The sequence below is a fragment of the Panulirus ornatus genome, chromosome 11, assembly GCF_036320965.1.
Source record: "Panulirus ornatus isolate Po-2019 chromosome 11, ASM3632096v1, whole genome shotgun sequence".
NCBI lineage: Eukaryota > Metazoa > Arthropoda > Malacostraca > Decapoda > Palinuridae > Panulirus > Panulirus ornatus.
In genome coordinates, this window is record NC_092234.1 from 14,911,955 (window position 1) to 14,928,597 (window position 16,643).

Sequence of the window (16,643 nt, forward strand, 5' to 3'; positions counted from 1 at the left end):
CTGCAAAGCTTTCATTACCTCTTCTCTGTTTACCAAATCATTCTCCCTGACCATCTACTTAGCACACCACCTTGACCAAAATACCCTATATCTGCCACTCTATCAAACACATTCAACAAACCTTCAAAATACTAACTCCATCTCCCTCTCACTTCACCACTACTTGTTATTACCTCTCCATTTGCCCCCCTTCACCGATGTTCCCATTTGCTCTCTTGTCTTACGCACTTTATTTACCTCCTTCCAAAACATCTTTTTATTCTCCCTAAAATTCAATGATACTCTCTCACCCCAACTCTCATTTACCCTCTTTTTCACCCTTGCACCTTTCTCTTGACGTCTTGCCTCTATCTTTTATACATCTCTCAGTCATTTGCATTATTTCCTTGCAAAAATCGTCCAAATGCCTCTCTCTTCTCTTTCACTAACAATCTTACTTCTTCATCCCACTACATGAAATAACAACCCCCTCCCCCCTCATGTGTGCAAGGTAGCGCTACCAAAAGACAATAAAGGCCACATTCATTCACACTCAGTCTCTAGCTGTCATGTAATAATGCACCGAAACCACAGCTCCCTTTCCACATCCAGGCCCCACAGAACTTTCATTGGTTTACCCCAGATGCTTCACATGCCGTGGTTCAATCCATTGACAGCACGTCAACCCCGGTATACCACATCGTTCCAATTCACTCTACTCCTTGCACGCCTTTCACCCTCCTGCATGTTCAGGCCCCAATCACTCAAAATCTTTTTCACTCCATCTTTCCACCTCCAATTTGGTCTCCCACTTCTCCTCGTTCCCTCCACCTCTGACATATATATCCTCTTGGTCAATCTTTCCTTACTCATTCTCTCCATGTGACCAAACCATTTCAAAACACCCTCTTCTGCTCTCTCAACCACACTCTTTTTATTGCCACACATCTCTCATACCCTATTATTACTTACTTGATCAAACCACCTCACACCACATATTGTCCTCAAACATCTCATTTCCAGCACACCCACCCTCCTCCGCACAACTTTATCCATAGCCCATGCCTCGCAACCATATAACATTGTTGGAACCACTATTCCTTCAAACATACCCATTTTTGCTTTCCGAGATAATGTTTTCGACTTCCACACATTCTTCAATGCTCCCAGAATTTTCGCCCCCTCCCCCATCCTATGATTCACTTCCGCTTCCATGGTTCCATCCACTGCCAAATCCACTCCCAGATATCTAAAACACTTCATAGTATTGGCCATTTCCCACGTTAGCGAGGTAGCGTTCAAAACTGAGGATTGAGCCTTTGAGGGAAATCCTCACTTAGCCCCCCTTCTCTGTTCCTTGTTTTGGAAAATTAAAAATAAGAGGGGAGGATTATTATTTTTTTTTCATACTATTCGCCATTTCCCGCATTAGCGAGGTAGCATTTAGAACAGAGGACTGAGCCTTTGAGGAAATATCCTTACTTGGCCCCCTTCTCTGTTCCTTCTTTTGGAAAATTAAAAACGAGAGGGAAGGATTTCCAGCCCTCCACTCCCTCCCCTTTTAGTCGCCTTCTATGACACGCAGGGAATATGTGGGCATAGGACTTGAACATGACCTATGAGATTCACTGGTTGTAATACTAGCCACTGCATCATGGAAACTGATGTATCTGTATCTACCTATTTGTACAGTATAAGGAGTTTTACACTTGTGGAGCCCTATCTCTTAAACATTCCCTACCATCCTAAAACTTTTTAAATTTATGTATGCTGTCTGCATTAATCATGCCTTCAGTCATACTAATTCAGTGTGTGTAAGTCTAATCATCTATTTATCTGTACAGGGAGGGATTTCTACAATCACAGGGCCCCATCTCTTAAACTATCTCCAATATCATGCAACTTTTTAGATTTCTGTCTGCCATCCACATCACTATTAACTCACTATGTGTGTGTGTGTGTGATTACTATTTGTGTGTTACAGGAGGAGAGTTTTACATTCATGTTGCCTTGGTTATTAATCTTGTTATGTATTAAATCTCGTATGTGTTCACACACACACACACACGCTCACATATATCAACCTAATCCAGATACCTACATACTGACTAGCCTTAATGGGATGACGATCTGCTGGATTGACTGTGGGCTGACCAATGCATCCAGGGCTCGAACCTTGGTGAGCTCATGTGTGAATCATGTTCACACACTAATTATTACACCGAAGCATGTATGTGTGTGTATTTCGTAATACTTTACTGCATAAGCTTTCGTGTCTTAATTTTGGTATTTGTAAGCCAAGCAATAATCAGCTTTTAACTTCTGAATGTTAGTTATTGTGTGCAGTAACATGTAGTGGGGGAAATTATACATGGCTGTTGTATCTCAGGAGTCTCCACTGTAGGAGAACAAGGGAGGTAAATGGGGAGAAGGGAGCAGAGGCAACAGACACAGTTAAGCATAAACGGGAGATGAAGAGACACAAAAGAGTAAAATATAGATAGGAGTAATGGTGTTATCCAGGGTGTCAACTGTATTTAGGGTAGATGTTGGGAAGAATTAAAAGAATGGAGCTGAAAAGTTAGGCCACTGAAAAGAACCAAGACGACAGAGGGAAGTTAGATGAAGAACAGAGTGAAGATGGCCTAGAGTGATCCCTGGTGAGCAGGGCTGATAAAGTTAGTCGGAGATGTAGGCAGAAGAGAGGGAGGCAGGACTTACAACAGCAACTGCGTTGGAGGCAAGTATGTCACTGGGGCTCAGGACGACGAGGTAGGCCACGTTGACTAACACATACACCACTGTGACCAACGGCAGTGCCACCCAGATGGCCCGTGGTAGGTTCCTGAAACAAGGCACGTCTCAACACAGGTATATACGCACATGATTCACAACATTTTATTCAACCTCTTGAACACGAATGTGTGTCCCTTGGGTATATTGACCTACTCTTTGACCTGACCGTTAGGGGCAATTGCACCCAGCCGTAGTACTGACGGGCTCAAGGGTCGCTCTGTCATGAACTCGTCATCACCGTCATAATCAGGGGTACCTACCATTGTGCTTAAGGTTCACTCCATTGTGCTCAAGGGTCGCACACTCCTGCTCAAGGGTTGTATCGTTATGCTTAAGGGTTATGCCATCATGCTCAAAGGTTGCACATTTGTTACACCATTATACTTGAGGGGTTTCAATCTCCTCATATATAACTGGACAATATAAAGACAAATAATTTTCATTACCATGCATTTCAAAAAAAGTACCACATATTACCTGACCCGAAAACATTGATAGGCTCTGAATATAGTTTTCATTGGGGTGGAAGAAAAAACAAAACAGGAATTATATTATTGTGTTTTCTATACACTGAAGCATTTATCTAATCAGTATCTACAGGAATGACTAGTTACCCATCATACCACAACAGCTCTTACAGAAAGAGTCCTCCATATTCTTAAGTAATACCACCGCTAAATGGGCAAGCATTAACCTCTCCCTGAACCCTGCCCACAGTCATAATGACAATACGAATCCTGTTGCAAATAATTATAATTTCTGCGAACACAGAGAATTCCTTCGTACTTACGGTGAGATTCTGCCAAAGTACAGGGTTAGTGTATAGTGCTCACCACGGGAAATTTAAAGCTTCGAAGAACAAGTCATGTATTACATTTTGTCAGTGTCATGTGTTAGACAGAAATTGTATGTTTGTGGATTGAATGTTAGCAGCCCTCGTGTTGGGAAGGCAGAAAGAAAAGACAGTCATATGGGCCAAAGGAGTGAAATCTTACAGCCTCCGGAGTGATGATGGAGTGATAAAAACACGAAGAGGAAGATATAAGAACAGGTGATACAGAAATATACACACGAGATAGGAAGACTAACGAATGGAGGAAAAGAGGCGGATATATCATACAGTTATCCCGACGGGAATAAGATAGACAAGGAAAAAGAAGGACAGGGATGTAGCCATAAAAAGAATAAAACAGACACCGAGAAACAGGACACCATACAAACAAACACAAACGCATGTAAACTAATCACTCAGCTAAAAGACATAGTAACAAACGGCTAAACATCCAAGAAGGTTGTACAAAGTTAACATTAACATCTAAATCCAACAATCTTATTCCCCCTCCGACCAACCTCTGCCAGCACTGAACCCTGGTTAATGATAACAGGAGCTGCTCTGAAATCAACCTTACTCTTCCTGTAACCATTATGACCTCCCCAGAGATTTTCTTTGATATAGTTTCATTTCATCAAAGAAATCTGGGCCCTGACACACTATCCTTTTCCTTCTTTTCAAGTTAGTCAAGTAATGCATAAATGAGCAGTTAATTGAGGTCATTACTCGGGCTGAAAGAGTGTATTACATTGATTGATTTACTTGTTATTGAGTGATTTTAACTTTTATGCAATAAGTGTAAAAATGAGTTTCTCCATTCAAAATCTTTTAGAAAGAAGCTAAGTTGAAAAGGAAGCACTCAAGTTTAGGGGTTAATTTATTACAATCATGGGGACTTTTTCGAATTAAGATCACTCATCCTAAATGAAAGGAATTACTTGATAAAGCATTCATGGAAGTTAACTGAATAAGATGAAGATAACTTAGATATAAGACTCAGGTTTGATTAGAACCAAGCACGAAACTCATTCATGTTTAGTTAAGGGATGATTAGAATATAAACCCACCGGAGTTCTCTGAAAGATTAACTAATCCAGGTCGTTTTTTTTTCTGACTGCTCACCATGGCATGGACAAATACCGGTGATGGCCATCTCATGTAAGAGGAAAGTTGGGTAAGCGGAAAAGACGAAAATAATCAGATCTTTCGTACTTGTACACCTGGTTCTTAGATGTAGAAGTGTTGTAGAGTAGAAGATTGAAAAAAAGGAAGAGTTCCACAGCTTTGTTCCTCGACGGAATAAGTGGTTAGCATGGCGGTCGGTCTTGCTGAAGGTATGCGGGAAAAGTATGGAAGAAGGCAGCGGCCACATGTGGGCCGCGGAACGAAGCAGCGCATCTTTCAGAAGGGCTCATTTATGTGGGTAGAGACAAGTGATGACTATCATGATGATAAAGAACTCATAAGGAATATTACAATTCGCATTATACCAAAAGGGGCTTCAAAAGGTTTAGTCTCTGGGGAGTAAAAATAGCTTTTGATTACTGGGGGAGAGGGAAGGGCCTACTGGGGGAATTGCCCCACGACTTAGTATATTAAGAGATGACCTAAGACCAAGCCTCAGTGGCAGGGACTAAAACAAACAGCTCGCGAGGGCAGTGGCCAAAATAAAACCTGTAGAGGAGGTGTAGAGAGGAATGGTAGGAGAGGTGGTACCTAGAGCATTAATGAGAAGTGAGGCTTTTGGTTCTACTGTTGAGGTATAGGAATAAACATCTTAGATATGTGTTGAGAAAATAATCATACAGCAGACCACCGAAATTTCTTGTGTAATATATAATGCTAGTAGAACTGGCTTAGTATGGATGAACCACCAGATGATCTGCTCCAGTGATCCGACGTTTTAGGAAATACAACCGTTGAAGTTATGAAACAATTCGTCACAGGTGGTAATTATGGCATGTATACAACGCCACTAACTTTGGAGGCTGTAGATTTTGTAAGTTGCTCACGTGAGGCCCCTAAGGTGGAATAAAAGATATGATTATGCTCAAACATATTTACATTATCACAGGGTTGGATCAGTTCAGAGGAAGTGATTTCAATTAAGGAAGACGATCACAAAGTAAGAAACACGGGTTAAGTCAATCACATTAAGTAAGATCGCTTAGGGACTCAACAGTAAAATTCTCGGGCTTCACTTTGGTGGAATCACCAAGGGACTCAGGGTGAGTAAGATTACTCAAGAACTCATTTGGGCTAAGTACGATCCTCCAGGGACTCAAGCAGGTTATGTAAGATCTCTCAGACACTCACGTAGGGTAAAGAAGAACGCTCAGGTAATGACTTAAGTTATGTAAGATAACTCCAATATTCAACATCTAGTACGATGCTTAAGATCCCTAAGGGAATCTCACCAAAATACACTCACTCAGGTTGAGTAGGGAGCCCTGTTCACGACTGGTATTTGTAAACAAGGTCCCGCTATGAGAGGCTGCCTAGCTGCAGCACAGGACCTTCAATGGCTCTGACGCGACAATGGAGCTTTTAAACCCACTAGGACGAGAGAGCCTGGGGTAGGGGATGGAGAAGGCACGGGGGTGACAGGAAAGGTTGGGGGGGAGGGAGGATGAGGACAAGGGGTTAAAAATTAGGAGCTCAGGAGGAAAGGGAAGGAGGAGGCGGAGAGAAAAGATATCAAGACAATGGATGAGAAAGGAAGTGAAGACTTGGGGAAAATGTAGATGAATACACATTAATATTAGGAAAATGCAGAGCGCTGAGAGAGAAAAACGAAGTGATTGATATATGATACTTGCATATATTTACAAATTCTTATTTTTCGTGATCAGAGAACAATTTCAGGATATGATTGAAAAACCTATAAATATAATTAAAAAATTCATTTGATATTACAAATAAAGGTAATTTCCCAACCTGTTCACCGCAGGCTGCGTCAGTTATTGTCCGAAATGGAAAAAAAAATTAACATTCAATTTTCAGTTAGACTCAGATGAACGACGCATAGAAACATGACAAAAATATTGACATATAGATAATCTCTAATGATTGTGGGAAGTACAATGAAAGCACAAGGACGTTAATGAACAACAAAAAAATACTGAGTCCACTAATGTGTTCCTTCTCAGCCAGATTTTAAGAACTATGATAAAAAATTGAAAAAAAAAATTGAAGGCTAAGAAAAGCCTGAGCACTGACAGGCAAACAATGAGAAGGGAAAGAGTTAATAAGCTGGATTGCTTTTATCGAGAACATAACATATTGAGAATTTTAGAATTTGGCGTACTCAGAGCGTGAGTAAACAGTAATATATCTTCATTGTATATACAAAATTGTATTATATATTAGAAGAGAAATCAATTAACACATAGTTATAATTCAAGAAACCTAACCAAGTCACGTGAATAATCGTATCGGCAAAGAATCGGCTGTTTTAAGGTAGCGCCATCTTTGTTTCCTGTATGACTTTGGTAAGGTAATTGGTCAAGCCTAAGGCCTGTCATTTTAAGCCAGACGCTGATGATGTACAAATGAACACAGCCTTCCTCGCAGCGTAATTGGAACTGAAGTACTTTACGTGCTATCCTGCCAGTGGCCTCGTGCATTGGCCGTTCAGCATTACGACAAGCATCAAGTTGCACGAGCGGCAGTAGCAGCTTCACGACGGTAAGTTTAGTAATCCAAGTACATTGTTTATTAATCCAAGTGCAACATTAGTTATATTTAGAAAGTTTTTTTAAAGTTTACGTGGCGATTATTTGCCCTGTCAGGCAACACCAATGGGGCAGATGTTATTTTGCCGACCAGTCATAGGCTGCACCAATGGGACACACGTTATTATGCTTACTTGTAAACTTTCAGCTAGTTTCACCTGCTCCAACTCTAGGTTAGGTTGATGTAGACTAGGGGTTGATAAGGGCCGTGGGTTAGAAACCTTGGTGAACGTATAGTAATTTTAAGAGGTGACTTTTTTTTTTACCCTAACATTTTCCCTAGATTTCATCATGGCGACGGGTATGAGCTTCTGTCGTTTGATTTTTGCATTATACGACATTTGCACATTTTTTGCCATCGGAAGTGAGTTAAGTTACTAAGTAGAAGTGAATAAATTAACTTCTTGAACATTAACACTGCAGGAAATTATTTAATGGTCAATTGCTTGGTCACGGGGAACTAACAACATTGATTCGTCTGCCACGCAGCACTTATTCCCTCCAATCCCTAGTGTGGATACGCAGCAAATGACGTATATTTCGATTAGAATATTGATAAAGTGAATATCGGCTGTAAGGAGATGTATTTACAGGTGAGGTTTTCAGAAATTAATTAGGTGATACTTTGAGGTCAACAGAACGTATGAAAGCCTTATCTACCTTTACCCTAGTGGTATTTACCTTAATATCCTCTGTTGTTAAAATGTACATAATTCCTTAATCATTGGAATGACTACAGATGATTGCAAGTAAGTGTTGATCAGAATGTCAATGAACGGTTATCTGTGGAACTGTATAATTCTTATTCATATCATAGAGTTGATTCTTTTGATTTTTATATAGTGGTAAAGTCTTAATTTATTCACATGATCATTTGACTTATAACCAGTGAGTGAGAATACCGGACGAATAAATACGTATGTGACTGGACAATTGACCATGCCGTAAAGTTTATTCATCGTTTCAGATGAACAATAAATGCATAACAATAGGAAGACAATAGGCAACTTGGTTTAATCCATGAGAAACACTAGCAAATTGTCTAAATAAATTTTGCTGTCCAGAATACTTGGAGTACAGTTGCCTACTCTTTGCCTGTGCTATTGTTAATTCTAAAACTTCGTTTTATCCTGTTTCATCAATCAATTTTTTTTCAAATGAGAATTTTGTAAATTTTAGATAGGCAAATGATGGATTTAAAATTAGGTGATGTATATGAAAATTGAAGTACATTCATATTCCTAATAACGCTGATTTCTTTTTGTGTAGAAGAATCCAACATATTAAGATAAAAAGAAAGAGAAGCTGCAAGAATATCGCAGCACCCGTATGGGAACGACCCAAACAGCTTTAGGGGACCTTGATGTGAATGTATTAGAAGCTAGAATAAACGAAAGAAGAATGAGTTGCTGCTTTCTCCGGGTATGTATACTGTTTTGTCTTGAATGATGCGCTGTGACGCATAACAGTGTATTTGCCTCAGCTTTTATGGTATTAGCTGACTTTTTTGTTGTAAAACGAATTCTTGTTGTTTGTTGCTCTGACAAGCTTGAGCTAACTTGGGTCCTTCGCTACGTACGTCCTTTTGTATCTTCTCCGTACCATTTGCTTGTTATATTTGGCTCAAATTTTGTTAGGATCAAATGCTATTGCCCGTAACTCGTAGCACGATTAAAAGAGCTTCTAGCAAGGCGCCAAACGGAAATCACGGGTTTTAGATTTTCGTATCAGTAAAGAGTAGGTCACTCGATCCAGTCTTTCTTCTAGTTTGGGATCAGTTATGCCACTTTGAATAACACTTTTGAGTTACCCCGACTTACGAGATTTCCCTACCAGTGGCGCCACTCCTGTGCTGTATGCTTATCTTTTGAGTTCCAACTTTGAGGGTGACGGAAGATATCAAGTCCGTCCAAGCTCTTGTCAAACTAGAACGCATTAAACGGAAAATGGTTTTATCACCTTGCTAGAGCGAGCATGCAGTAAACTGCATGAAAATTATCATTGCCATAACGCTTAACATGTGAATATCTTCACGGAAGTGCTTTGAAAATGAGGTGTCTTCAGATATCGAACTAAAGTAGTTTTTTTTTTTTTTTTTAAAAAACCTTCAAAACCTTATAATCCCCCGAGTATCACTAGCGTAATGAAAGGTTCATGAAGTCGTGCTCTTACGGCTTAGGAAAATAGCCTTGGAATAACCGATCTTAACAAAGGCAAAGACGCGGATGAAGGATCGGTAAAAACCCAGTGAGGGTAAGGAATGTACGCTGCGACACTCCTACCCCACGACCGAGCCACCAGCTTCACCTAACCGTCCGTACTCGATCTACGCAACGTAACCGGCCCCGTTGACCTCAGAATGACTTTGGTGAAGTAAGGTCTCACGAGCTCATGCATAGAGCACTTGGGTATGCAGTTATGACTTGCATGTACACTTGCACATTATTGCACAAGCGAGGCTATTTCATGTACAGAAATTACTGGGTTTTCAAGGAAAACTAATCATCAGTAACTGACAAGCAGAACTTACTTAACAGATTAGTTTCCTGTTAGAACACCTAGTAAGTGATATATGTTATTAATTACAGAATTGTGAGTGATTAGATGTATGTTGTAGAACTAGTTGGTGATTGATTAATTATTAATCTGAAGCAGTTAACAGTAAGAACTTGTCAAAAAAATTTATATAGAAATCAGGATATTAATAAGTGATTTTGTATACGACGATTTTTGTATTAATATACACACAAGTAAATAAACTTGGCAAATCCGTGTCGTAGGAATAATACTCGTTCATAATGTTCAAAAGCACATAAAAATAGTAAGTTTACTCGGAATACAGAAAACCTGAAAATAGAAAACGACTGAAGCTAATGGAAATGAAATGATTTTGTCTTATATAGTACTGAAGTGATCATGATAACTCCCATAGACTTTATCCTGTAAACATAAACGACCCCGGAGCACACCGATACGCCCCTTCAGGTCAGTGGTTCGACCCTTAAGTGTGATGATGTGGTATTCAACCCGGCGTTATAGGTTTTGTGCGTAATTAAGGCCAGGCCATCTTACCCACGATGGGATTTGCACCGTCGGCGACGCATTTAATCCGTGGGAGGTATGAGATTCCCCGTACATGATCGTGTAATTGTAAGGTTTTCATGGGGAGGAAAATTGACACGATTTACGAGGTCAGTTTGTTGTTTCGTGTTGTATGTATCAGCCCTCAACCCTACTGTACCTAATAACCTTGCTTTTATTCACATTTACTCTCAACTTTCTTCTTTCACACTCTCAACTTTCTTCTTTCACACACTTTATCAAACTCAGTCACCAGCTTCTGCAGTTTCTCACCCGAATCAGCCACCAGCGCTGTATCATCAGCGAACAACAACTGACTCACTTCCCCAAGCTCTCTCATCCACAAGAGACTGCATACTTGCCCCTCTTTCCAAAACTCTTGCATTCACCTCCCTAACAACCCCATCCATAAACAAATTAAACAACCATGGAGAGATCACGCACCCCTGCCACAAACCAACATTCACTGAGAACCAATCATTTTCCTCTCTTCCTACACGTACACATGCCTTACATCCTTGATAAAAACTTTTCACTACTTTTAACAACTTACCTCCCACACCTTATATTCTTAATAACTTCCACAGAGCATCTTTATCAACTCTCATATGCCTTCTCCAGATCCATTAATGCTACAGACAAATCCATTTGATTTTCTAAGTATTTCTCACATGCATTCTTCAAAGCACACACCTGATCCACACATCCTCTACCACTTTTGAAACCACACTGCTCTTCCCTAATCTGATGCTCTGTACTTGCCTAGACCCTCTCAATCAATACCCTCCCATATGATTTCCTAGGAATACTCAACAAACTTATATCTCTGTAATTTGAACACTCACCTTTATCCCCTTTGCCTTTGTACAATGGCACTATTCATCCATTCCGCCAATCCTCAGGCACTTCATAATGAACCATACATTCATTGAATATCCTCACCAACCAGTCAACAACACATTCACCCCTTTTGTTTAATAAATTCCACAGCAGGGCCATCCAAACCCGCTGCCTTGCCGGCCTTCATCTTCAGCAAAGCTTTCACTACCTCTTCTCTGTTTACCAAATCATTCTCCCTGACCCTCTCATTTCGCACACCACTTCGACCAAACACCCTATATCTGCCACTCTATCATCAAACACCAACAAACCTTCAAAATACTTACTCCATCTCCCTCTCACTTCACCACTACTTGTTATTACCTCCCCATTTGCCCCTTGACCGATGTTCCCATTTGTTCTCTTGTCTTACGCACTTTACTTACCGCCTTCCAAAGCATCTTTTTATTCCTAAAATCAATGATACTCTCTCACCCCAACTCTCATTTGCCCTCTTTTTCACCTCTTGCACCTTTCCCTTGACCTCTTGCCTCTTTCTTTTATACATCTCCCTGTCATTTGCACTATTTCCCTGCAAAAATCGTCCAAATGCCTCTCTTCTCTTTCACTAATAATCTTACTTCTTCATCCCACCACTCACTACCCTTTCTAATCTGCCCACCTCCCACCTTTCTCATGCCACAGGCATCTACTGCGCAAGCCATCAATGCTTCTCTAAATACATCCCATTCCTCCTCCACTGCCCTTACGTCATTTGTTGTCACCTTTTTCCATTCTGCACCCAATCTCTCTTGGTACTTCCTAACACAAGTCGCCTTTCCAAGCTCACTTAATCTCACCACTCTCTTCACCCCAACATTCTCTCTTCTTTTCTGAAAACCTCTACAGATCTTCATCTTCGCCTCCACAAGATAATGATCAGACATCCCTCCAGTTGCCCCTCTCAGCACATTAACATCCAAAAGTCTCTCTTTCGCGCGCCTATCAATTAACACGTAATCCAGTAACGCTCTCTGACCATCTCTCCTACTTACATACGTATACTTATGTACATCTCTCTTTTTAAACCAGGTGTTCCCAATCACCAGTCCTTTTTCAGCACACAAATCTACAAGTTCTTCACCATTTCCATTTACAACACTGAACACCCCATGTACACCAATTATACCCTCAACTGCCACATTACTCACCTTTGCATTCAAATCACCCATCACTATAACCCGGTCTCGTGCATCAAAGCTGCTAACACACTCACTCAGCTGATCCCAAAGCACTTGCCTCTCTTGATCTTTCTTCTCATGACCAGGTGCATAAGCACCAATAACCACCTATTTCTCTCCATCCACTTTTAGTTTTACCCATATCATTTTAGTTTACTTTCTTAAACTCTATCACATACTTTTACATCTTCTGCTTCAGGAGCAGTGCTACTCCTTCCTTTGCTCTTGTCCTCTCACCAACCCTGACTTTACTCCCGACACATTCCCATACCACTCTTTCCCTTTACCCTTGAACTTCGTTTCACTCTGAGCCAAAACATCCAGGTTCCTTTCCTCATACATACTACCTATCTCTTCTTTTTTCTCATCTTGGTTACATCCACACACATTTACACACCACAATCTGAGCCCTAGAGGAGGATGAGCACTCCCCGCATGACTCCTTCTCCTTTCCCCTTTTAGAAAGTTAAAATAAAAGGAGGGGAGGGTTTCTAGCCCCCCCGCTCCCGTCCCTTTTAGTCGCTTACGACACGCGGGGAATGCGTGGGAAGTTTTCTTTCTCCCCTATCCCCAGGGATATATATATACATATATTCCCTGGGGATAGGGGAGAAAGAATACTTCCCACGTATTCCCTAAGTGTCGTAGAAGGCGACTAAAAGGGAAGGGAGCGGGGGGCTGGAAATCCTCCTCTCTCTCTTTTTTTTTATTTTCCAAAGGAAGGAACAGAGAAGGGGGCTGGATGAGGATTTTCCTCAGAGGCCCAGTCCTCTGTTCTTAACGCTACTTCGCTGACGCGGGAAATGGCGAATACATAGTAAGAAAGAAAGAAAAAAAAAAAAAAAAAAAAAAAAAAAATATATATATATATATATATATATATATATATATATATATATATATATATATATATATATATATATATATATGGCAAATGGTGTAAAGGGGAAACAAAAATCTACTGTACTTGTATGGGTCCTTGAGCTCCTCTGTGACGAAGTTGAGATAGTTCCAGCCGCCGTAAGCGAAGAGGCCCGAGTACAGCGCGAGGGCGATGCCGCCTATGTTGTGTTCCCCCTTCCACACCCGGTCCTCCAGCTGCGTGTGGCCTGGTGGGGAGGAACCTGAGGGTTATCCCGAGGAAACTGGGATTCTCTCTCTCTCTCTCTCTCTCTCTCTCTCTCTCTCTCTCTCTCTCTCTCTCTCTCTCTCTCTCTATATATATATATATATACATACATATATTTCAGTAAAGTCACAATGCTGTACACTTTGGTGTGTATCACATCGTCATGGGGGTAGAGAAACGATACATAAATTTCTGTATCTGAAGATGTGATACACACACACGCGTGCTCGTGACCTTCTATGTCATTTATCATCGTGGTTATCAGTATATATATATATATATATATATATATATATATATATATATATATATATATATATATATATATCCACCTCGTTTTTTTTTTTTTATTTTCCATAAGAAGGAACAGAGAAGGGGGCTAGGTGAGGATATTCCCCCAAAGGCCCAGTCCTCTGTTCTTAACGCTACCTCGCTAACGCGGAAAATGGCAAATAGTTTGAAAATATATATATATATATATATATATATATATATATATATATATATATATATATATATATATATATATATATTTTTTTTTTTTTTTTTTTTTTTTCATACTATTCGCCATTTCCCGCGATAGCGAGGTAGCGTTAAGAACAGAGGACTGGGCCTTTTTTTGGAATATCCTCACCTGGCCCCCTCTGTTCCTTCTTTTGGAAAATTAAAAAAAAAAAAAAAGAGAGAGGGGAGGATTTCCAGCCCCCCGCTCCCTCCCCTTTTAGTCGCCTTCTACGACACGCAGGGAATACGTGGGATGTATTCTTAATCCCCTATCCCCTATAGGGTTGTACGGAGGAGGGTGGATGTGCTAGAAATGAAGTGTTTGAGGACAGTATGTGGTGTGAGGTGGTTTGATCGAGTAGGGAATGAAAGGGTAAGAGAGATGTGTGGTAATAAAGAGTGTGGTTGAGAGAACAGAAGAGCGTATGTTGATATGGTGGACGTATGGAGAGAATGAGTGAGGAAAAGTTGACAAAGAGGATATACTTGTCAGAGGTGGAGGGAACAAGGAGAAGCGGGAAACCAAATTGGAGGTGGAAGGATGGAGTGAAAAAGATTTTAGCGATTGGGGCCTAAACATGCAGGAGGGTGAGGCGTGCAAGGAATAGAGTGAAGTGGAATGATGTGGTATACCAGGGTCAACGTGCTGTCAGTGGACTGAACCAGGGCATGTGAAACGTCGGGGGTGAACCATGGAAAGGTCCGTGGGGCCTGGATGTGGATAGGGAGCCGTGTTTTCGGTCCATTGCACATGACAGCTAGAGACTGAGTGTGAACGAATGTGTCCTTTGTTGTCTCTTCTTGGCGCTGCCTCGCTGGGGGGGGGATATGTTATTTCGTGGGTGGCGGGATGGCGACGGAAATGGATGGAGGTAGCAAGTATATATATATATATATATATATATATATATATATATATATATATATATATATATATATATATATATTGCTAAAAGTATAACGTATGGTATTGGGTACATAATGGTTATTTATAGATGAATGACATACAGTTGGTCGATCGTGAAGTGTTAGGTCTCGCATTCACACTAGGAATGGTGTATGTGTATAGAATGAATGATGAGGACAAATGAATGAGTAAAGTTGTGTTATGAAAAAGTAGTGAACAATTTCTGTAAAGACAAGACAGAGCATCACAGATAAGAGATAGATAATGAAGTGTCAAGGAAATAAAGATTAGGGCAAAATCGGGCAGAAAAAAATTGGGAGAAAAATGTGCGTAAATTGAAATAGGGATGATAGAGACTTAGGAGGATAGGGATGATAAAGACTGAGGAGGATAGGGATGATGAAGACTGAGGAGGATAGGGATGATAAAGTTTGAGGAGGATAGGGATGATAAATATTGAGGATAGGGATGACAAAGACTGAGGAGGATAGGGATGATAAAGATTGAGGGGATAGGGATGATAAAGATTGAGGAGGATAGGGATGATAAAGACTGAGGAGGATAGGGATGATAAATATTGAGGAGGATAGGGATGATAAAGGCTGAGGAGGATTGGGATGATAAATATTGAGGAGGATACGGATGATAAATATTGAGGAGGATAAGGATGATGAAGACTGAGGAGGAGCGGGAGCCATTACTGAAGCCCCTCGGGTGGGCCGTGCGTTGAGCAAGCTAATGTGACACGTTGCCCCGGGCGGTCGGTGCCCTCCCTGGGTGGGTGGGTGAGAGGATGGTCTCCCGTGGTGGGCGGTGGAACGGCGCTCAAGTCACCCTCTCCTTCAGAACAGACGGCCCTTCCTACGACACCGACCCTCACCGTACATGCATATTTCCTTTTTTTGTGTGTGTGTTTGTTTGTGTGTGTGGGGGGGGTGGGGTGGGGGGGATGTTGAAGGGGAACATTGCGACCTGCTTTAGTTGTGTACTACGTGACCCAGTCAGACGAGTGGGTATGCAAGCAGCCGATTCTCGGAAGCAGAGGCTCTGGTAACATTGAGAGAGAGAGAGAGAGAGAGAGAGAGAGAGAGAGAGAGAGAGAGAGCAGCAGGAGCAGCATTGTGCAGAAGAGAGAAAGGGGGTTCAGATTGAGAGGATAGATGCGTAAGCTACCGATAATGATTGCTTTTGTCTGAACCCTGTCGAGCACCTTGGGTCTCTGAGCGTCCATTGTGTTATTCCCTCCCGTCGTCTTTCTCCAGGAACCTCCACGTTCACCCCCTCCCCTCCCATCCCATCCCATCCATCACCACTCTTTCCCCTTCCCTCCCCCTGTCATACCATTATCAGTTCGTTAATTCTGCCTCCTCCCTCACTCCATCATACCACTATCTTCCATAGTCAGCGGCCATGGCAAGGTGTCTCCCGGGGACCTCCATCACCACCACTCATCGACGCCACCACCACCAGCTCCTTCACAGGCAACACCACCACACCCTCCGCCACCAGTCTACCACCCATATACTCCAACATCCCCCACCATTCCTTCACCACCGTCGTCAGTATTGTTCCCCATCATCACCACCGTTGTGGCTGAGGTACATCTGCGTCTTGGGCTTTA

The 16,643-nt window shown here is 41.4% G+C and overlaps 2 protein-coding genes across 2 annotated transcripts in view; one reads left to right on the forward strand and one right to left on the reverse strand.

The window, feature by feature from the left end:
* LOC139751305 (large neutral amino acids transporter small subunit 1-like) overlaps positions 1-16,643 on the reverse strand; it is a 64,893-nt gene that overhangs the window by 11,034 nt on the left and 37,216 nt on the right. Inside the window, exons 2-3 of the mRNA XM_071666640.1 lie at positions 13,450-13,591; positions 2,701-2,824 (exon numbers count right to left, since the gene is read on the reverse strand). Coding sequence (XP_071522741.1) covers positions 2,701-2,824; positions 13,450-13,591 — 266 coding nt within the window. The remainder of the gene's footprint in view (positions 1-2,700; positions 2,825-13,449; positions 13,592-16,643) is intronic.
* LOC139751304 (glucose dehydrogenase [FAD, quinone]-like) overlaps positions 7,093-16,643 on the forward strand; it is a 226,956-nt gene continuing 217,405 nt past the window's right edge. The window contains exons 1-2 of the mRNA XM_071666638.1: positions 7,093-7,294; positions 8,611-8,763. The gene's annotated coding sequence lies outside the window, so the exon portion shown is untranslated. The remainder of the gene's footprint in view (positions 7,295-8,610; positions 8,764-16,643) is intronic.